This window comes from Manacus candei, unplaced genomic scaffold (genome assembly GCF_025592945.1).
Source record: "Manacus candei isolate 608988 ecotype Guabito, Panama unplaced genomic scaffold, ASM2559294v1 h1tg000076l, whole genome shotgun sequence".
Taxonomy (NCBI): Eukaryota; Metazoa; Chordata; class Aves; order Passeriformes; family Pipridae; genus Manacus; species Manacus candei.
This window is the reverse complement of record NW_026138124.1, coordinates 1694383-1717071: the sequence shown is the minus strand read 5'-3', so window position 1 is coordinate 1717071 and position 22689 is coordinate 1694383. Positions and strand designations below refer to the sequence as shown.

Below are 22689 nucleotides of genomic sequence, written 5' to 3'. Positions count from 1 at the left end.
GATTTTTTCATAGCCTGTATGGTGTTGCCAGTATTAGAGACAAACTTCCCACAGCACTGGAAACTCAAAACCAGAATAATTTTGCAGTTGATCTACTGTAAAAATATTTATTCCTGTTTAGCAATGGTAACTTTTTCTTAAGGGTGACTGTCATTTTTGCTCATAGAACCTAACTGTATTTTAATATTGAGCAGAGAAAATTGTTCCAAGGAAAGATAAGAACAAAAGGAGAAGTTTCTTTTGTCTGTTTTAGGAGTTGTGGCCTTACACAATAATGGCCACACTGTGTTCTTCAACTCCCTTTGATTCAAAATATCCCTTGGAATTATTCAAGAGTACAGCAAGCTCAGCAAAAAAAATACAGCTGTGGCACGTTTTTGCTAATAACAAAGGAGGCTTTCCTAGTGCATAAAGCTCATCTACTGTTGGTAAAGGGTTACACATAGGAAACGGAGACTCAGATTTAAAAGTTTGTTCCATTTCAGTGGGTTTGGGCACAAATTAAAATGGCTTGATTTTAGAGAATTGTGACATTATGACTTGTGAAACCCCAAAAAGTAGGGAACAACCTCCTCAGGGTTGAGGAAGATTATCCATAATTTTTCTGAGCTTTATACACAGGCCATTTTCTGCCAAAATGCAATAAATAGCAGAAGGTTTAGTACTGCACACTGTTCCTTCCAGCAATGCCGTGACACCTCTGGGGACACAGGTCAGAGAATCCCCTCCACATCCACTGCCAGGCTAAATCCAGGGAAGGCGCAGAAACTCCACAATGGCATCCCAAAGGCCTGCAGACCATGAAAGCAATTGTGTGAGCTGAGTCCTGGAATTCCCCAGGGCTTCCCCAGGCACTGCCATCCCCCTGCCTTGGCTTCCCACTGTGGACAGACCCGAGGCCAGAACGCAGCCGTTCAGACCCAGGATGGTCACAGAACCTCCCTCCACATCAGAGGGGCTGGAACGAGCTAAAAAACCAGCAGTGCTGCCTTTAGTCCAACCAGAGATAGGAAAGTAACTCACCCAGTTCAAGGAACTGCTGCTTCCCCTTGCAAAGGCCGAACAAGGGAGCCTTCCACACCCCTTGGGAAGGGAACAGTTCCTCTGAGTGCCGTTCACTGACACTTTAAAAGTGTCCCCACGCATTTTTCAAGCCCATGGCCTTTGTCCGTGCCCCTGAGTCCATGGGGTTAGAGCACTCAGGAGCTGGACCTAAGGTTACAAAGGCCTAATCAACACTCCAATTTTTCGTAACAAATCTGAGGAAGAATTTCTCTGCTTCCACTTAATCCATGGGCAAACCTCTAGGTTACAAGTCTTGGCTTAAATTTATTTCTAGAATACAAAAAAAAAAAAAAGTTCTGCATGATTTCTTTTTTTTTAATTCAAAATGCTCACTTTATTATACTCTCTTATATCACTTATGCTAGAGTTTAATTTATCTCCAGGCAGAGTCAGTCAAAATTAATTTTTTGTTTAATTCTTTACTGGTAACATGCATGGAAACTTTTAAGACAGCAATTGATTGCATTGCACATTTAAAATATGGTTCACTTTCCAGCACCTCTGACAATCATTTAAGTTTTCAATTAAAGTAGGGTGCCAACATTAAAAGAAAAAAGATAATCCTGAGAGACAATAACTGCTCTGTGCAGAGGAAAATTTTTTTTACTAAAATTCTCAGGATATCTAATTGATTAATATAATTAGGCTAACCCAAAAGCCACTAATCTTCTTTTTTCAGTTTGGAGTCTGCCGGGCCTTTCTGTCACACTGGATGAACTGGGTGGGTGGTGAACACAGGGGCACTTTCTCCCAGCAGCATTACCTGGTCAGGTAACAGGGGGGTGACATCTCTGGCAACTCCATCTCACAGCTGAGTAAACTGAAGCCAAAAGCCAAAGGGAGATGCAGCAGGGCAGAGCACAAAGAGTGGCACCATTTGTGTTAGAAATCAAAACATGCCAACACTGTTCATTTCCTTGCAAGGCTGAGCACACACAGCACAACAGCAACAGAGGAGGCAGAGAAGCCCTTCCTCTGCCACAGCCCAGGGATGATCAGCTCACACCATCATCTTCAGTAAAACATGGGAGGTATTAACATCCCACCATTTATTCCTGTTTCCAGATATGGCCCAAGTTCTTCCACACTCTCCCTTGGCTGTACAAGCTCTACCATCCAGAACTGACACTACCACAATAATCACACTGGTCACCACGTCAGTGGTGAGTCCTGGTTAAGAGACAATCCACGCTGCCCAACAGCTGATATTTTAGCCAGAGGGGGCAAACACCAGCCTATAACCAAGTTTCAAGCTTATATTCTTCTGCATCTACAGCTGGAGACTCTCTGTGCCTGGAGCTGCCAACACACAGCAGGCTCCGAGCTGCACAGACGGGATCAAACCAGGAGATACTGTTCAACAATTATCACGGTACTGAGTGTAAGATACAGGCATTTTCTACTTCAGCATCAGTAAACAATACCTGGATAGAGTTCCTCTTACCTTTGAGCACATGCACTCCTTCACAGGACAGGGGCATGGCAAAAACAAGGCCATTTTCTTCCAACCTCATCAGCTCTGTAAGGGAAGCTCTCCATGGAGAAGCCATTTTGAGTCCATAGGATTTCCCAATATGTATTTTTAAGCCATCTAGCAGGGAGAACATCCTTAGTAATCAATTTGACTCATGATTCCTATTTCAAACACAGGCTTGTACCCAGACGAAAAAAGCACACTTTACATGGCAATATATACAGAACAATAACATTGCCAGATGGTATAATACTGAACAGAATTAATTTCACACATAATGTTTTCAAGGTGTTAAAATATGTCACAGCTTCTGCTAATAAAACATCTTCTTTTTCCCTCCTCCTTTTAGGAAAACACTCCGTTCCCACCAGCCTGTATTTTACATTATATGTGTTTCCAATCCTGATAAGGGCAGCTGATTGCTTGCAAACCTAATTACAGTCAAATGAAAGTCTTTCAGAACCATCATTAGTAATTAGGACCCGCTGGATTCGCAGTATATCATTTAGAGAGGTATAATTCAATAGCTTATTGAAAAATTGCAGGTGAAGCTGGTGATTATAAGGGGGGGCCGCCTGTGACACGTCACTGCAGGCAGAGCCCGGGTGAAGTGGCAGCTCTCCGGTGGGGCTGATCAATGGATGCAGGTGTTGGCTCCGAGCACAGCCCTGCCTCCCTCGGGAAGCTGCCTCCCTGTGGCACACGTGGCTTTCTCAATGGCCCTGGATTTCCCAGGACGTGCCTGGTTCTGTGTGTGTGTGTTTTCATGGAATCCAAAGTGCCTGCTCAGGAGCTTTGTCAGGCCCGGGGGGGGGGATGTGCCGTGCGGAACAACGGGCACACGAAGCCACACATCATTTTTCAGTGCTTTCTGCAGAGAACAACAATCTTTTCTGTGCCCGTTGAGCTCAATTATATATTATCAGGGCCCAGAAGTTGTTTGGATGCTTTGGAGCAGCTGGGTGCCTTCACAGCTGACGCACTGGATGCGGTGACTGCGGGTTAAGTGCAGCTGGAGATTTCTGTGGCCTCTGATCAGAGGAGAACAGCAGTCGAGAATCACAAAATGCTTGTAATTCAAGCACTGTTTGTCACCAGTGGCAGTTTCTGAGAGGGAAACGAGAGGGGCAACTGAACAGCAGCCCAGCCTTCAGCACAGGCCCTGTCACACACAGGAACCCACACACTGTGCATGTGGGAAAATACAGCACAGGGCCTTCCAAGGATGGAATTACCCACGGCCAGTGTAAAGCACTCAATGTTTCACAGCACTGAGGCAGACTGGAGGACACTGAGCTGAACATTAGCAGAGACAGATGATGTTCATTCACACAACAGACCCCCTCCCTGGGCACAGCCCTCCACATGCACACCCTTGTGTAATATATACCCCTCCAAACCCCCACAGAGCCCAGTCTACACCTGCACAAAGCCCCATTGCTTCACTTTCCCCTTTTCCATCTTATAAATCCTCCTCAAAGCCCAGATCTACCCATCTCCCTTTATCACATGAGTATCTTCTCCCACTGTATCGCTACACCCACTCATGCTGTGATGTAACCTCAAAGCACAGTTATCTGGATATGGCCCTTTCTATTCTTTCAGCGCTGCAATCTGATTTTTTCATAATTTAATCGTTTCTTTTTCTAATTAAATGTTGTTTAATATGGTAGATTAATAAACAATGCCTTGAGTGTCACGACACCAACACCAAGCAGATAGAGTTCCATTAAACCAGTGGCCCCTCAAGTCCTGTTGCTGGTGACACTTGCTGGGGGTGCCTTCAGACTTTTGGCAACACTTGCACAGAATAAAACCACACTGTATAGGCTGCAACACAAACAGCAAATCCAGTCATTTCAAAGTGGTTGTGCCAGTATTTTGAAATTGAAATGAAGAACAAAAAAACCTAAACCAAACAACTTGTCTCTTTACAGACAGAATGGAACCATTATCTCCATTTCCATCAGTACATGGCCATATCCCTGCTGACCTGATTGTGGCTGGAACCACTCCCACGGCACATGACTTTGTCCCACACTCTGGGAGTTGGTAGAGATGTTTCCTGTTGCTTCATACAAAACCAGACCCCCAACAGTGCAAAACCAGCCCAAACACCCCTGCATGGCTTCCAGACCCCTCTGTTGCCCCGCACGAGCTATTTCATGGCCCAGGTACTGTCCTGATCTTCAGAAGTTTTTTAGTCACCAAAATCCACTGGCTGCCAGTGAAGTAATCCCGAATCCCAGCAGCTGTGTACAAGGAGATTCAAACCTTTACCACTCACTCTGGGTGCATGCATGCTGGAGGCAGGATTTCCAAGGTGTCTGACCTTACACTGCACAAATAGATACCCCTTTTTTCCCTTGCACAGAGCTACAAGGAGGGAGTCAATGGAATGAAGCAGTTCTCCATGGCTGTGTATAATACTTGTAGCTGCTACGGCACTCCCAAAGCCCACCCACAATTTCATTTTCAATTAGCAGCTCTTAGAAAAGCAGTAATGAAAGCAGTTGCTAAAGAGCACTCAGATGTCATTGAGAGACTGCAAACCCAAACTGTAAATAGCACATTGTAAATCGCTTGTCACCACAGGCAGCTCTCCCTGGGCTCACACTGCCGGTGACAATCAAACCCATCTGCTCCCGTCCCGACCACTGTCACCACAGCCCAGGGAGCAAACACCCACCTCCCGCTATGCTCCCATTACCTGTCAGGTATGGGCTTGTCTGAGAGCCTGCAAAAGCCACTCTGGCTGTGGGTGTGATTAAACGCTCATCACACCCTCCACACCACGGGTTTGCTGCACTAAGGCACCAAGTGTGCTGTCCCTGAATCCACAGCACAATTAATGACACGATGCTCACGAGCCACAATGGCAGGGCACAGTGATGGCCACTCAGATCAGCCACCAAAAGCAGTCTCAAATGTAAGATGTATAAATTCGGGGTGAGGCTGCCAAGGAGATCGTGGACTTAATCCTGACAGCTTCAGTCCTTCCCTCCCTCCCCCTTAATTGATCCATGTAATGCACTACGAGGTGAAAGCTAATAGTTTATAATGCTTGTAGCTGATGGCTGCCAGAGCCAGTGGGGTACCTTTTGCTGCTTCCCATTTTGCCTTTATCTCATTAAAATTTACCTCCTAATTCATCTCTCCATCATGAGTTTTATTCCCTTTATTCATCATCCACCCTTTATTTATTACCATTTGTCTCCTTCCCTGCCGTCACACGGTATCTGGGATTGGGATTTGATATTCTGCAAGTGTCTTTGGGATCAGGTGGTGCAGGCAGAACCCAGCAGCTCTCATACAGACATAGTCAGCTAAGACCCCTTGCTGGTTTAGAAGCATTTCCAAAGACGATCCTTTTCTGCAAGAAGATGCAAGAATCTCCCAGCAGATGAACAAAACAATGAAGGAAATGGTGGAGGTAGCAAAAGTCAGTGTCTTCTGCTCTTTCCAAAACACACACCCACTGAACAAAGATCCTTCCCTCTCATTATCAGAATACTCTCAACACTCCTTCTGCCCTGAAAACTCATTGTTTCCTGGTATACCCCACTGTGCTCAGACCTCAAGGAATAAAAACTCATTAAAATCCATTTAAAAATGTTTGCCACCATTTTACTAGTTTAAAAATGTTCACTTTAAGATTTCCAAATGATTTTTACAGAAAACACATAAAAACATGCCACCACCAATTAAAGTAAAGGAAATTAAATTTAAGACGCTGGAGAAATATTCTGATGAGTCTTATGTTTGCTTAATGCCAACTAAAATTTCCTTGAGGCATTTAATAAGTACATTTATAAAAGCTCACAAAGCAGAGTTCAAAAGTCTTCTCGCTAGTAAAATATGAGCCTTAATTAACCTACAGTTTCACATTTTCTGGATTTCAATAAACCTGTAGGCATTTCAGCAGAGCTGGATAAATACCTGCATGAACACTGCAAGGATTTTCTCTGAAAACTAATTAGCAGTGCTTTCAATAGCTGACTTCAACTAAATCTGTTTGACGAGGGAGCTTCATACCCTAAATCCTGCAGTGAGAGTTACTTCCAGCAGATAACAGATTTCACAGAAAAGAATATCCACCAGGACTGTCCACCACTGGGGAAACTACAAACAAGATCTCCAGGTATAAAACATCTCCCAGCAGGGACAGACTGCAGCCAAGGTCTTATGCCAGCACAGGAAGGCAAGGGACTGCATTAGGATTGCATCCTGCCACCCAGTTACAGTATTCACATGTGGCAATTCAGGATTCCCCCAGGGACAGGAGAGGCAGGATAAATTGTTTATATATAAAATACATCGCCCTAGTATAGGACACCATATACATCCAGAAGTCTCCTGAACTTTAAATGGCTCTGGACACTCCTACTGTGTCAAGCACAAACCACAGTGGCCCCAGTTCTTGGATTGTTGCCATCTGAGAAGGTTGACAATCAACTCTACTTCCCCTCCAAGAGCCCAGGAATTCAGTGGGATGGACCTGGATGGGGAAAGCAACCCAAGGTGTGCAGCCAAGAGTCACTCGAGGAGGAAAAGTGTAACATTATCAGGGAAAATCACCCTCAGAACTTATCACTCTCCTCCTTCTTTTGAGGTCTGCACCATTTGTCTTGAAAGAAGACAGAAAATGCTTACCACAAACTCTCTCTATAAAAGTGGTGGGCATGCCTCTCCAAAGAACTTTATAGTCTTTTCCATGACATCTTTTTTCCATGTCTAAGTGCCAAAGCCTCATAGGTCTGTCAGCACCTACACTGTTCATGAGACTAAAATGCTCGTATCTGAGGAGCTACACCCCTCCCAAATGTATTAAATTTATATTGAGCAAGATATTTTATTTCCTCTCAGTCTGATCCCTCAGGAATTAGTCAGGGTACTCAGATTTATCAGCTCAAAGGAAAAGAGCATTTTCCATGACATTTGTCAACTCATTACCTTCCAAGACAGTGTATATTTACTCCAAAAAACATAACCTCACAAATAACCTCCATCAGCAGTGAGGCTGATTTCCTTCATAGCTGAAATTCCGGGCAGAAAGGCTCCACCTGACAATAGGCCACACCAGAGGAGTCAAACAATGCAAAAAGTCAGTTCTACAGAGGCCAGTTCCTCCTGCCCAAAGCAGGTCCATTTACCATCTGACAGACCAAACCAGAACAGACACAGGAAACAGTCAAGGAAACACAGCAACCTTCAATACCTGTTTATAACATAACCATTGCATCAACTATCCTGAAGAGTTTTCCCCACCTCCCTTTGAAATATCAAGTAAAATTAAATTAGAAGAAATACCTTTAACAGCTGTGGTAGTGTAGAATAGGCATTTTTACAATTTGTGTGCTCTGCTGAAGTACTGTATAATCTCTGATTTTACTTCTATAGACAGTGTAGGCTTAAAAATCGTCATGAAAACCTATTTTTTCCCAGCTTCTGTAACTCTGAATATCAAAATTGAATACAAGTCAGCATACTTGTCATCCTCAATGTTCCTTCCATTTCTCTGAGCTCACAAAATGAGAAGCAGTGAATTCTCACTATTTTCTACAAGTTTCTCCGCAAAGCAACGTTTGGTTTGCACTAAACGAGGATGAAAAATGATTCCAAATATCAACCATTCCCATTAGACATGTAAATTTTGGTTCAAGGCTCATAAACATGACTCAAATGTAGGCAAAAGCTGACCTTTTTACTATTACCTCTTTTTTCTGCATCTGCATCATAGAAATCACACTTGTCACACTTTCTTCTTTTTTAAAAAACATAACAAACACGACACTGCACAGTCATGAAGAAGAACCCAATGTTTCCAGCCTCAGGCTTTGCAAGCCTAGATGTGACCTGCTCACTCTTGCCACATGTGTGCCACAGCTACCCTGGAAGGGAACAACACTGCTGGGAAGGCAGAAGTTCTTGCTTAGGGCAGGTTCTGAGTAACCCAGAGGAGCAGAACCAGTGCCACTGACACCCTACAAACGAGCTCCTCACATTTAATCAGTCTCAGAGCTTTGCCTTGATGAACAGCTGCCCTTCTTGCAATTACCTCACCTTGACCTTGGCATTCAGAGGGGTCTTGTGCTTCCCTGAACAAAGTCTAGAGACTAGAATGCATATTTATAGGACAAAGTTGGCCTTGCAGTGTAACAGAGAGACCACATTTGTTTGCCCTGATATCCTCACAGCCAGCCTGTGGAAAGCTCTCCCAAGCCTTGCACATTTATTAATCAGATCAGCTCCACCACCAATCCACCTGCTCAGCCCATCTCCTGCACTGGCAGGACACAGCACCGAGTGCCATCCGAGAGCCTGAGAACAAAACAACCACCAAAGGATTCAAATAAGTGATCCCACAAAATGAGGAATTGGCTTCTACCTACCATGTGCCAAGAGCCAAAGCCCTCCCTCCCCGCAGCAGGTGACTTGTGTCCCACCTGTCTGAGGCCCTTGGGTAATTTCTTCCTTTTCCCGAGGTGCTGGCACAGGTTACGGTCATTTTCCCGGTCGGAGCTGTACTGGTGGTGGTGGAGTCTGTTCTTTTTGGGAGGGTACGACAGCCCATTGGTAAGTGCTTCCCGTTTCTTCTTGGCTAGAGGGTTCTGTCTCTTCTCCACACGTTCCTGAGGTTTCAGAGCTACGTCCTTCTGCAGAGGGAGAAGGAGGGAGAGAAAAAGACAGCGGTTAAGCCACAGCTCTGATTTGCTTACCCTCCTGAAGCAGCAATTCCAAGTGACCAGCAAAGAATTCTAGAGGCAACACTACAGTCACCAGAAAAGGAAAAAAACCCAGCCTTCACTGATGTCCTCTCAACCACTTCACAGGCAAACGCAAAATGAAGTCGGTCAGGTGAAGTGAGAGCACAGAAGCAAACATATCCTCCTTGAGGTTTCATACCATCAACCTCACAATTCTCCGAAACATCTCATGCATCAGGTGAACACACATTCAGAAGACATCATATGTTTATAATGTTTAAATTAACAATCTGCTTTGATTTAAACAATGCTCCATTTTCATATTTATTCTTATTATTTCTTGTATTTGACAAGCCAAGGCACGAGCTGACCTAAATCCAGTTAGGGCCAGTGAATCTCCATTGACTTAAGGGGATGTTTCCCTCAAGCCTGACTTAAGCAGTAGATTTCCAAATCTCAGGGAGGGGGGTGAAAAGTGCACAAACAAGCAGCTTGTATTTGAAAACTTTGTTACTGACCCTTTAACCCTCAGAATCAATGTCTGCCTGTAAAAAACACTCCAGTCTTGTAACACAAATGTGAGTTTTCTCACTTAGCCCACAGCTATTTTCTTACTGATAATCTGCAACACGCAGAACCCCTGTTTTCATTTCAAATAAATATTACTTGAATCTTTTTCAATAACACAGAATTAAATGCAGAGGAAGAGGAGGCTGGAGAATTCATTAGGAGAGAAGAACTATTGGAAAGATGTTAATTATAGTGCATACTGTGCATCTAACAAATCCAATCTGCTGAGTCACATCTCCTCCAAGAACTCCCCCCGTGAGGGTCTGGTATTGCCATGGGAGGGGCAGGAAACAGTTGAATACTTTCAGCCTCTCTGCTCACAATGCTGGCTGCTTTGACCAGGCTCCCATGCCCCACCATAAAGCACTCTGTGATCTTGTAGCCTTTCAGCTGTTGTCTGTTGTCACTCAATATTATAACTGACAGCAAGGAAGACATTGGGCTATTGGCCCCTTTTCACATACAGACTGAGGTTCAGGAGAATATAGTTCATATTATGCCACCTTTTAATGCAAAAAAACATGCCCAAAGGCAAAAATCAGTTTGGCTTTAATTAAAGAATGCTCCCCAAATGCCTTTCGAAAACACAAGAGCCTCACAAAATTCATAACTGAAACCAATGAGATGAATAATTAAACTGGAGACAATCATCATTCACATTTCATATTTAGTAAAAAGAATGATTTTACAAGTATTAAAGATGGGAGTACTGAACAGAAGCTATAAGACACCTTTTCTACCTTTTCTTCACCTAAGACCCCATAGGAAATATCCCAGGCTTTTCTTCACAGTGTTATTCATATCCCAAAAGTTAGGAGCCTTATCCAGCCTCATAAAAAAGAATTTTAGCATCTTTAGCTATAAAGCAGATCAGTATTTTAAGGACCTCGAGCCTCTCCTCGCTGGTTCCTCAACCTCCTGAAAAAGAACTCAGTAGTAGCACTGATCATGTTATGCTTTGAGATCTCCTTGTGAGGAGCCCTGTGCTCACCCTGAGATCCCACAGAGCAGCCCAAGGAAATCAAAAGCAAGAACAACTCTTTCCTCAGCACACCTTCTGTCTCCCTTTCTAGGATGGTTTTAGGTTTAGCTACATGTCCTGAATGCAGGAAGGCAGGTTCTCAGGTAACATGTACTAAAATGAGTAACCATTTCACCAATGCTCATCATCAACTGCTTCATAAAACTACAGCATCCACACCTGGATAGCAAAGGCAGGTTATAAAATACACTGATTTGTACCTTAAGATCGAGCTGCTAACAATCTTTATTTTTTTCAGGTCAGTATAAAAAAAAATCCAGTGCTTTATGAGTAGTACATTATACCAGCAAAGACTTCTGTTAAAACACAGAGGTAATTTGGTAGATAGAAATGCTACTAGAGGATTCATTCTAAATGTGAAAGGTTGAAGGAGTGAACAAAGGGAAACCTTCTGGGAAAAAAAATAAATTCTTCTAATGACTAAGAAGCTTTTGTGGGATTTCCCCCCCCCCCAGCTATGAGTGATCTAAATTAAATGGTGGCAGGTTTCCAGGTGCTTATAAAATGTCTAATGGGGCTAGAACTTGCCATCAAGAAATTACTAGTTCCCATTAGCTTTAAAGAGGGTATAAGATGAGTCAGATTCTACAGATCACTGTGGATGTGCCTGGGAGAAGCCCATGTTCCACCCAGCTGCAGAAAGTTTCATGAATTGTCAGATACCCCTAAAGGACATGGAGCTCACGTCAGAATTGGGATCAAAGAATCTGCATATACACACAGAGATAAGTGACACCAAATTAACACAGCCTTCCACAAACTGGGTGAAAAGGAACCCTCCAAGACAGAAGGAATGACTGGCAGGAAGCTTGAAAAATAAGGTGCCTCTTCTGCTCACTGAGAGGGGCAAGGGAGCTCCACATGTACCTAACTCACCGTTCTGCAAATTGTGAAAGGGGCCTTAAATCCTGTTTGGTGGGTGGGCTTGCTATGGAATGTAGACATAAAGATTAGTGTTTAGACAACCCCATTCCTGCAGAACAGCCTTCTGCTCTTCATCAGTTGATACCACTGCAGAGAAGATCGCAGAGTGCTGTGGGTCAAACCCTCGTGTTATGGGACTGTGGGGTAGAACCTGTCATGGCCTACAACAGATACATGACTTGGCCTTAAAATATAGATGTATATTGAAATACATATTGAAATCTTCATCTGCAGACTACACTGCAGCACAACACGATAAAAGAATGAAGCTTGGACACAGGTGGGCAGGATATATCAAAAGTAGCTTGCACAGGGGTCACACGGGGTGTTGCTCCTCGTGTCTGAGGGTGCAAACTGCCCAAGATTGTCTCAGAGCACGGGCTGGGATTCCGCCCCTTGGAGCCCCTGGGCTTGGCAGAGGCAGCACTTGGCTGCAAACCATGGCCCTGCATAAATCACTTCCCCACTTGCTGCCCTTTGTCCTTGCTCCCATTTTTATCTCTCCCTTGTTTAGACAGGACAATGGCTGTACCACGCCGTGTGCTCGTACATTAGCCAGCACAATCTTAATTACAGACTTCAGGCATCATCATGATTAGAGTAATAAGCTGTAATTACTCTAAGGTGACAGGACTGCAGAGACCTTATCTACATAGATAAGAAGATGTAGTAATATTTCATGTCGAGATGTATTTGTCAGCAGCTGCCCATGGAGTGGATTCAAACTAAGCACCAGACCCCACAACCACATTCAGTCTCTGATGGAGGTTTTTCTCCTCTCCTGCCAGCACGCAAGCCCACACATTATTAAATAAATCCTACAAACATATTAGGCACAGTTTAAAACCATCTTATTCAGAGATATCTTTCATCAGTAAAGTGCCTTAAGTGTATCAGGAAGGTGACTTAAATGTATAAATATGTAATTACATGCAATTCAATACAAAAGTGCATTAATATTTATGAGTGTACTGTATAATCTAAAAAAAATTCCATTTGTTTTATTTCTATTGGGCACATTAATCAACCTGATACCACTGTACGTGCCATGGTGGGGAAGAGCTGCCCCTGCTGCGATGTCAGGAGGCTGCTGGAGCCTGGTGGGGTGTCCCTGCAATCCCCTCAGCTCCAGGCAACATGAACAGCTTCAGTCCAAGCCCTCCATCTGGGGAGGGAAGGAGAAGCAGCCTCTGTGGGGCCATCAGATAATTTCTCAAGGTAGGAGGCTGGAAGGACACACTCATCAAGTGTTGTGCTCTCAGGGAGCTGTGCCTGATTTATTTCAGCAGGGTCCCTCTTCCTGCTCCGTAAATAACAACTCGCTGATTAAAAACCAGCCCCCAGTGGCAGCAGAGCAGTGCTTTGGGGGGCACCCACATCACCCCCATGAACCTCACCCAAGAGCTGCTGCCCTTCCCTCCTGCCCCTGCCCTCGGACAACAACTAAAAACTACATGCAAATAACAGGAACTCTGCTCCACTCCTTACAGGGTTTTTCTATGGGAACACAGGTTGAAAAGCAACACTGTAAACGCAGTGTGTAGCAAATGCACTGCAGAAATTTCTCCAGAAGAACATTTCAGGTGCTGCTCAGAGATTTCAAGCCTTTTCCAAAACATCCTTGTGGGTTATTACTACAATTCCAGTGTTGCAAGAACTTATTTTCTGAATTTGCACGAAATGTGACCTCAGTAAAGCACAACTTTTAAAAACTGATTATTAAAACCAGGTGTAGCTTACAGTGTAGTGCTAGTTAAACCAAATAACAACTGCAATGTTCTACAACTATATTCCAATTATTTGCTCCTCAGGTTCTTGCTAAAGTCCACTACAGCATTATATCAGAGCCCAACAATTTATCCTTCATTCCAACAGCTGAGAGAAGTCCTGCAGTTTGGTCAGCACAGAATTACACAGTGGTTTGGGTTGGAGTGAATCTTAAAGCTCATCCCGTTCCACCCCCTGCCATGGGCAGGGACACCTTCCACCAGCCCAGGGTGCCCCAAGCCCTGTCCAGCCTGGCCTTGGACACTTCCAGGGATGGGGCAGCCACAGCTTCTCTGGGTAACCTGTGCCAGGGCCTCCCCACCCTCATAGGGAAGCGTCACACAGTGGGAGAGATCAGCTGCGAATCCAGGACAGCAACATGCACAAACAGCTGCACAAAATGAACCAAACCCCCTCAGAATCAGGAAACACTGCCAGTCTGAGAGCACCAAATTTGCCATTGCATCTTGACAGTCTTCATTGACTCATACCATGTTTCCATTACACCGGGGAAGAATTTTTATAGCTGATGGATGAAAATGCCCCAAGACTTCAATACCTTTCTCATGTTTCATAATTTGCTATTTTAATTCTGGCAGAAATAAGATGTAAAGGTCTGAAAACAATGCACTGACCAGTCCCTATAATCTTTCAAAATCAGAAAAAAACCCAATATGGTTGTAATAACCATTCACTTTTCTCCAGATAAAATAGCTAAATACACTGTGTATTCTTTTGATGAAGAACTAGTTCCTCAAATCATTTATCCAGGGGAAAAAATTGCAAACACTCTTATAACAAAACCAAGGAGAAAGGAAGGCAGGTGTAAAGTGCAATGCAAAAGAGAGAAGGATTCTCAAAGTGTCAATATTATGGTATTTTTGGACACAAGGGACTGGTGAAGAGAGACATGATGTCAACTACAGTGGGTGCAGCAGCCCATCCACTAATCCCAGCAATTCCTTCAAGTCTCCAGACCTCCACAGAAAGGTTTAATCTTGTTTTGTTTGCTTTGTTTTCACAAAACTGCAATCCATTGCCTCCTACATCTCTCTGGAATCTGAAAACAAAGTGGTTCAGTGTTGTGCAAAAACGGTTGTGCAACAGAGTGAAGATGAAACGCGGTGCCAGGCTGCGGGACGCCCGTGCTGGTTACAGATGAAGGCAAAACAATAGCAAAGCAAGTTGCTGTCTGCTTGAGATATGTTGTGTGAAAGAGCTTCTGTACCAAAGAGATTGCTTTGATTTTTCATCCCAAAACCATTTGTTAACAATATCTCTGATAAACAGAAGGTTCCTTTTCAGGTCCTGCCGATTTAAACTGCACACAAAAAAACCTACATTGAGGCAACATTATTGAGGTTACAAAGTCAAGGACTTGGAAGTTATGAAAGGCCAGGATTAAGGTTGCAGCCACCACCTTAATTCAGCCCTCTTGTGCATACACATCATGATTACAATCTTTAATTACATGATCCCATGCTCCTACTTCCCTAAACAGAATGGAAGGTGTTCAGCTAATGAGCAGCCACTCGGGATTTTGTTTTCTCCTCTTTGTCCATCCTGTGGACCTCAACCTTGTTTACTGACACTCCATTCACACCCTCCTCTGAATGCACAATTATTAATTTCCTCAAGGGCTTTTCTTTACAGCTCCTCACAATAGTATCAGATGCTCAACAAATACCTATAGCCTCTTTCACAGTAGTTTTGCCAGACAAAGGTATTTCACTGTTCCAGTTTTATAGGCAGCAACAACAGTCCTGACATGTTCAGGTCAAAAACATCTGCTAACTTTAGGCATCCCATTACAAAGCACCAAAGATTTGATTTTTAGAGAACTTGGCTTTCCTGAGCACTTTATCTCATGAAGCACAGCCTCCATCGATGCCAGCAGCTGCGGGGAGTGCCCAGTGCTCCTGAAATCAGGCCTTAGTGAGCACCACGTGTTGTAAGGATACAGGGAAGAGCTGTTTCCAAAATATGTCCTGCAATGGCCTCCCTCAATGCCACATAGTAAATATGAGCTGGAGGCAGAGGAAAACTAAGACTACAATGCCAGCTGTGGAGCTGGCAAAAGGGATGTCATACTTAAAGATGGGTATCAGAGCTATTGATTGCTATTCATTTATTTCATGTTTTTCAAACATGGTATTCTCAGCCTTATCCTTCCCCCTCCCTTGTCTTTTTGTCATTCAAATATTGTACCACACCACTTAAGAGTTGTGGAGAACAGTTAAGAAATAACCAGAGTCTGCACAACCTGAGTTAGAAAAAAACCTCATCTTGGATCGTGTGTTGAGAAAGTGCTGAGCAATGCCAGCTTCGATTACAGAGCCATGGGACTGTTTCACTTGAAGCTGCCCAACTCTGTAGAAGGCAAAGTACACCCAGCTGATTGTGCTCAGACTCGTTTAGCCAGAAGCCTGTGTACTCCTGCCAAAAGGAAGAGATCCTGAAGCTCTGAGTGCAGCCACCTCCTGCCAGCCTAGAAGTCCTATCATGTTTTTTTTAGAGATTTTTTTAGGTCTTATAAGTTGCCAGCAAAGTCCAAGGTTACCTCTTTCTTGCAGACTTCACTAACTGATCTCTATTACACTCGGGGCTGCCTTTTGGAGGACATGCTGTCTGAAAGCCCAGTGAGTCCTGGCCTCTCCCAGCAGGAATCTGTGTCCTCTGCTGGCACCATCTCAGCCACATTCTCTCCAACTCCTCCACAGACAATCTTTCTAACTTTTCAAATCATCTTCAGCAAGTACCTGTCGTCCCTACACCTCCAGCCTTTGTTACCTGGCAGAGTACCCAGGGCAGCCCCAGGGCAGTGCTGCCCACTCCTGGCCCATCCCTGCTCCCTGGGCAGAATCCAGGCCTGAACTCCCAGTGCTTCCAGCACAACAGAGGGTTACTGGTCCCTCCATCCTAGACATGCCTTACACAGCTCCCAGCCCCTGACTGCTCACACATGGGCAGCCCCTGCAGCCAAGGGAGATGGATTCCCACTGGCCCTGGGTTTATTTCACAGTGCTGGACCTTAGATAAATGGGCTTGATTTACCCTGTGAGCAGCAGGGCCACAGTCTCATTTTTATTTCCTTTGTTTGAGGAATGAAAAGAAATACAAAAGAGATGTGGAGAGGAGTCCCTGGGGATGCTCCCTTTAAATCTGCATGCCAACAAAGAGGACTCCACTGCTCCAGCACTGCTCAGTGGGGATTACAGATTAGGCAGGGACAGGAGCATTAAGCCAGCTCCTAGGGCAGTGGTGAATTTGGCTTGTTCCCTGTGCTGTAGCACACTAGTTGCACATTTATGGTGATGATTCCAAGGGTACAGCACTGTTCTGGCCAGTCCAGCCGTGCACAGCACTGTCCTGACATGGGGCAGAAACACATCTGACTGTGGGATGGGACCGTCCACATCTCCCAGAGCTGCCTGTGCCCCAGTGCCAGGGTCAGCTTCCTCTCACAGCAGGGCCAAGAATGTGTGTCCCTAGAAAATGGGATTTTCATGGTGGAGAGAATCCAACTGAACAGTTTATCAAGTACCACATAGAGAAATATGAGACACAAATATTTCAGTTTGTCTAAATAATTGTGCAAGTCCTCAGTGTGGAACTTCTAGATTCTTTTTTTCCCCTTCATGTAGTTTTCCTTATTTTTACTTTTTGTTGTGATTTAGAATGGAAAAAATATTTTAAAATTTCAGACTCTCTCCCCAAAATAAAAATTTTGTACACTTCTATCTGTAGTTATACAAGACTTGCATATACTGATCAAAACACAAATGTCAACTTAGGGCCCAGTTATGTTGTTTTCTTAGCTTTAAGGACAGAATACACCCACTCTTAACCCTATTTATTTTATTTGGTTTGCCCCACGTCCTGCCAACTTTACCAGGATATTTCACTGGAGGGAAGTACGATTCCACTGCAGGAGTCTCTGGCACTGTGGGCTCCTCCACTCTCCACACACATATTGTGTTTGCTGAATAATTCAAACAGCACTTTGGTTGGCAGGCTACAGACCCAGGCAAGAAGTTAGTGGGCCAATAAATTTTACATTTAAAGGGTATCCCCCTCATTGGTAGGGTTAGAATAAATGGATGTGGGCTTAGACAGCTCTCATCTCTGCTATTCCTGCACCAGGGAGAAACAGATGACTCCAGCCTGCAGGCTCTCACACTGGCCCCATTCATTAGCACAGCACTCAGCATTCATAAAAAATGTATCATGGTTTGTAAATCGAATCAGAAGCACCTCTGTACTCCCTGTCTTGCGGGAAGATGGTGCAGCACCAGGAAAGTCCTGTGCCAGTGGAAAGGTCTCACAGTGCTCATAAAATCTCATGGCCACGGAAAGGGCCTGAGTGGGGACACAAAGACATGGCTCAGGCACAGAGTGGGGACACAAAGACATGGCTCAGGCACAGAGTGGGGACACAAAGACACGGCTCAGGCACAGAGTGGGGACACAAAGACATGGCTCTGCTGCCGTGTCAGCCTCAAGACTAGGCCAGAAAACCTGCTCTCCAGGAGTCAGGACAAAGAAATCACCTGGAGACAGCAGAGGGAAAAACAGCTAGGAAACTGTGCTGTACAGAGAGAGATGGAAACATCCATGTCATGTGTTTCTGTATCACACATACAGGGAAAGCAGAGCATCCCTCTGCACACACCAGCCAGGAGGACAGACAATACAGAAATGAGCAAGGAAAAGGACAGAATTAGAACTACTCTTGGATTATGGCAGATGGTGTAATCCATGAGTAATCCAGTGACTAATCCAAGCTGTAGATATTTTAACCAAACCAAAAAAATCTCCACATGAGTTATAATTATTGAGCCTTAACAAAAAATTAATCTATTTTGAAACAACTCTTCTGCATCTTGTGGGTCAAGAAGTTGAACTACTTAACACATGGTCTTGTCTGTCTTCTAAGATCCTACTGTCTTATATTCATCTTGATTTTCTTTCCCCTTTCTGTGGGGACCCTTTAACTCTACCACTGTTTTGGCATATGGCATTACAGCCTCACACAAAAGACTGATCAGGAAAGATTTTAAAATGAAAGAACAGTGATTAGAAAATAGGGAGCTGAGCTAAGACCTGAGGACTACAACACTTAAGGAGAGCTTGGCAATATTTCTCATTAGGAAAAGGATCAAAACCTTTTTTGCAATTAGGGGGGAAAAAAGAAACAACAGTTCAACTTTCCGTCTGCAAATGAAACCTCCTTCTAGCATTCAGGCTGAAAAAAATAGTAAAGAACAAAAGTTTAAGAAATAAAGCAATATGTAACCTTTCCATTTGCTGGCTTATTCTTCCCCAAGGAAAGAGATACAGTGAAGATAAATTTGATGATCAAAAAAGCAGAGGGATTACATTCTTGTACAGTGCTGATCACTGGCAAATCCCCCTCTCTGCAGTTCAGAAGCACAGCTTAGCATAACAGACAAGATTTATCATTGCCTTGTCCTTCGCACCATGTACAAAGTGGCTGTAAGATGCTCCTATCTCGAGAGTCCTCCTTCCCAGGATGAAATAAATACCAGAACTGTTGTGCTGCTACTGTACAAAGGTGTCAGCCCTGTGCCCAGTGCAGAGCTCAGACCCCCGGGGAACTGCCACATGTTTTCCATCTCTATTTCTCCACTGATGTGAATCCATCATATCCTGGGGACAAAGCCTTTGTTTCAGCTCAGTGGATGCTACAAAGTCAATGTGGCATCACCCAAAAAACCATCAGGTCTATTCAGCAGTTCCTAGGAGGTGAAAGAGATCTTCCCTTCCATCCTGTATGCAGAATACAGAGTCTCCAGTTAAATGGGCACAGAAGGCAGCATGAAAAATAAACTGGGAAAACCAGAGATGACTGCTTGCTCCAGTTTTACCACAGGGCACAGACCCTGCAAAGCTACCTCATACACCAGAGAAAAAGAAAATTTCCTTTACAGTTATGCTGTGGCTGAAAATATAATGTCTTCTACATATATTCAAGATCCTTTATGGATAGATCTTTTAAAACTGAAGTGTCATCTGATATTTAGTGGTTCAAAAAGCAATTTCTCTAATATTTCTTGTTTATAGCCACCTAAAAGCCACAAATTTAACTTGGTAGGGATGCAGAGCCAGGGAATCTGGTTCCAAAACAGAACGTCTTGAGTCAAGAGCTTTGCTAATGCCTCCAGCAAACTAGCAAGGAGTTACAAAAGCTGTGAATCACTTCACTTCAGCAGCACTTACAGTCAAACCCCGCTCCTCGTGCACCTGCTGCCTCGACTGAACTCATAACCAGCCCTTCTGTAGAAAGCAGCCCAACTGCTGTCTCTCTGCAAAACTTGCCTGGAGCAGGAGGCAGATAAAGCCCTGCAATGCATCTCTCGAGAGCCACGGAACATGTTGAAGAGAATTAGAACCGTAAGCGGGAATCAAACTGCACTTGGAAGGAAACCTTTCCTATTCAAGATTTGTTTTCTAAGCTGCTTGTTGGGGCCGATATCCAAACCTCTCCTGCCTGACCTTATCACAGCTCGTACCCTGCCAGGCACAGGATTACAGCTGCCCAGGCTGAGGAGGTAAGTTGTTAATGTGGGGACCTGGAGGCGTAGGTTGAAATTCCTGATCTCCCCCCGACTGTCGCTGTGACCTGCAGCAGTAAGCTAAGCCCTGATCCACAAAGAGGGCATTCAGGGGCCTAAAACTATTTAATTCCCATTGACTGGTTTTCCAAAGGAAATAAATGGCTCTGTGAGTTTGGGCCTTCAGCCCGTCTGTGCAGCAGTGCTCATCTGTGAAATGGAAGTAAAAACCACATCCTATTTCATCTGTGCCTTGCAATGCTAAATACTTAAAGGGGTAAATGGATCAGGCACCACAGGAACAAAGGGCTGCACACATGCTTATGGAAAGCAAGCAGGCACTGCAGAGGGGATCCAGGTTCATGGGGCAGTTGGCACATCCCACTCCAGTCAGACCGAGGTTGAGGCAACCTCTTCTGTCCAACTGCTACACCCCATAAACCATCTCAGGGCTTGCACTATCTATTCCTTTGTTTTGGAAACAACAGCAAAGCCAGTCTCTCATCTTCCAAGCTTTTGCAGCCCTTCAACTTCATCAGGCCAAACCACCACAGCCAGTGCATTCCCGTGGGACTCTCTTCCCTGCCTCCTGCCAAGCAGGTACTTCCTGCATCTCCCTGTTCTCCTCCATGTAGGGTGGGAAAGTCATGCTTTTTGTATCTTCTCCATCGTCCTTACTGGAAGAGATGAGAATCACCAGCCTCACTGCCACCACTCAGCCACATATCTGTGTATTTGGTTCTTGCTTTCTCCCGTTTTCCCCTCCCACACATTCAGGCTCCCTGCATGCCCTGTTCCCCTCCCTAACACAGAGAGGGTACAGCATTTCCCTTCCCTGTTCTTCATCCTAATTCCAGACAACTCTTGGTCTCTGTCCCTCTCCAGGAGGAGGAGCAGTCTCATCCCATCTTCCTCACCACCAGCTCCCTGAATCCTCCTCTCTGTGCTGAGCCAGTGCCTCTGCTTCCCAAGGAGCTCTCTCCTGCCACCCTTCCCACACAAGCTGCAGCCTTTGAAATCATTCCCTGCATTTCCCTGCAGGTTGAGAACTCCTGACACCTGCATGGGGATCAGAGTGGGGGAAAAGGGAAGAAGAGCCTGCAGGCAGTGTCCTTGCTCAGCTCCCCACAGCCCTCAAACATCCCCCCCCAAGGGGCTCTGGGGGAGCAGCTTGGCTTTGACAAAACACCCAATGGCAAAACTGGCACTGTGGAGGGGCTGTGCCAGCCAGTGCCTCTCCCTTTGTGCTCCCTGAGGGTCACACTGGTGTTTTTGGAGGAACCATCACCTGCCAAGGTCACAGAGATGCACAGACACTCCTGAGGCCACCAAACACTCCCAGTCACAAGGGATTCAGGTGCTTCCTTTCAGTGCCATTCTGCTGGCATTAGGTCCCTATGGAAGCAGTGCTCCTACCCACGAGCATGGATCCAGCCAGACTGCAAATGCACTCTGGCATCTGGAGTAAGTGAGCCAGCCCCTGTGAGGAACAGTGGGAACAGAGCTGAGAATAAGGAATTTGAGAAAGTCATCCCTTTTTTTTCCCCAATTCTATAACCTGTCTCCCATTCCATAGCCTTTTTTTTTTACATCTCATGTGACTAAGACGCTCCTTAGAAAAGGAGTTCAGGGTGGAAAATCCAAACCAACACTTCAAAAAGCCACCCAAAGTCTGCAGTTTTATTATGAAGCAAAAATGACCTCAAACCCCTGGACTAAACAAACGCCTGGGGTGAAGAAGATGGAATAAATTAAAGGATGTCATTATGGCTGGGAAAAGAGGGAAGGAGGTTGCTCAACCGGATGAAAGAGGGATTTGAGGAATAAGAAATGAAAGGAGGTGTCAGCTTGAATCAGCCAGGTTGAAAACTGCTACTGATTTTGACTGACATACTGAGACTTTCCAATTGCAAACTCTTTCTCTAATAAGCTGCAAATTCACCTCTACGCTTTTACTTTGATCTTAAAGTAAATGTTTTATAATGGACACATTTAATGATTTTCAGGTGCTTATTGGTTCTATCGGACTTGATACTGGAATCAATCTTCCCTTTTAGAAAGCTTGGGTTAATGGCAAAGTTTATTAAACTGCATGCAGTCATTCAGAAAAGATCAATAGAGACATGATTACAGAGCAACCAGAGGATTAAACATGAGATTTATCACAAAATTAAACTGAATTAAATGTTCTCTGATAGCACTTGAAATGCTGTCAATACTCTTAACTGATAATCTATGCTTTCTGTGTTTACTTACCAGGCAGCAGGGATGTCTGACTCGAGGAACTGACTGTAATGGAAAATCTGCAAAGATTTGCTGAGAGCATTAAACCTCACCTAGGAAACCATTATTTCTTCCCGTTAGAAGAGCACAAGCATTTTGCTTCTTTGCCCATTTCCTCTCTAAGGGTGAGGAGGACACAGTCATCCCCCACGTGACACTTCTGCAATCTCCTCCTTAGGCCTGTTACAGGATGCACAGGACACTGAAGGATCCTACACAGGGTTACAATGAAGTGTTTTATAGTTTCCTGCTCTGGCAGTCGCTACCTCATTCAGAATTAAT

General features: G+C 44.5%; 1 protein-coding gene across 5 annotated transcripts in view; it reads right to left on the bottom strand.

The window, feature by feature from the left end:
• AUTS2 (activator of transcription and developmental regulator AUTS2) overlaps positions 1-22689 on the bottom strand; it is a 766509-nt gene that overhangs the window by 551861 nt on the left and 191959 nt on the right. For all 5 annotated transcript variants that reach the window (XM_051809512.1, XM_051809510.1, XM_051809514.1 and 2 more), the window contains exon 2: positions 8986-9195. In XM_051809512.1, coding sequence (XP_051665472.1) covers positions 8986-9195 — 210 coding nt within the window. The remainder of the gene's footprint in view (positions 1-8985; positions 9196-22689) is intronic.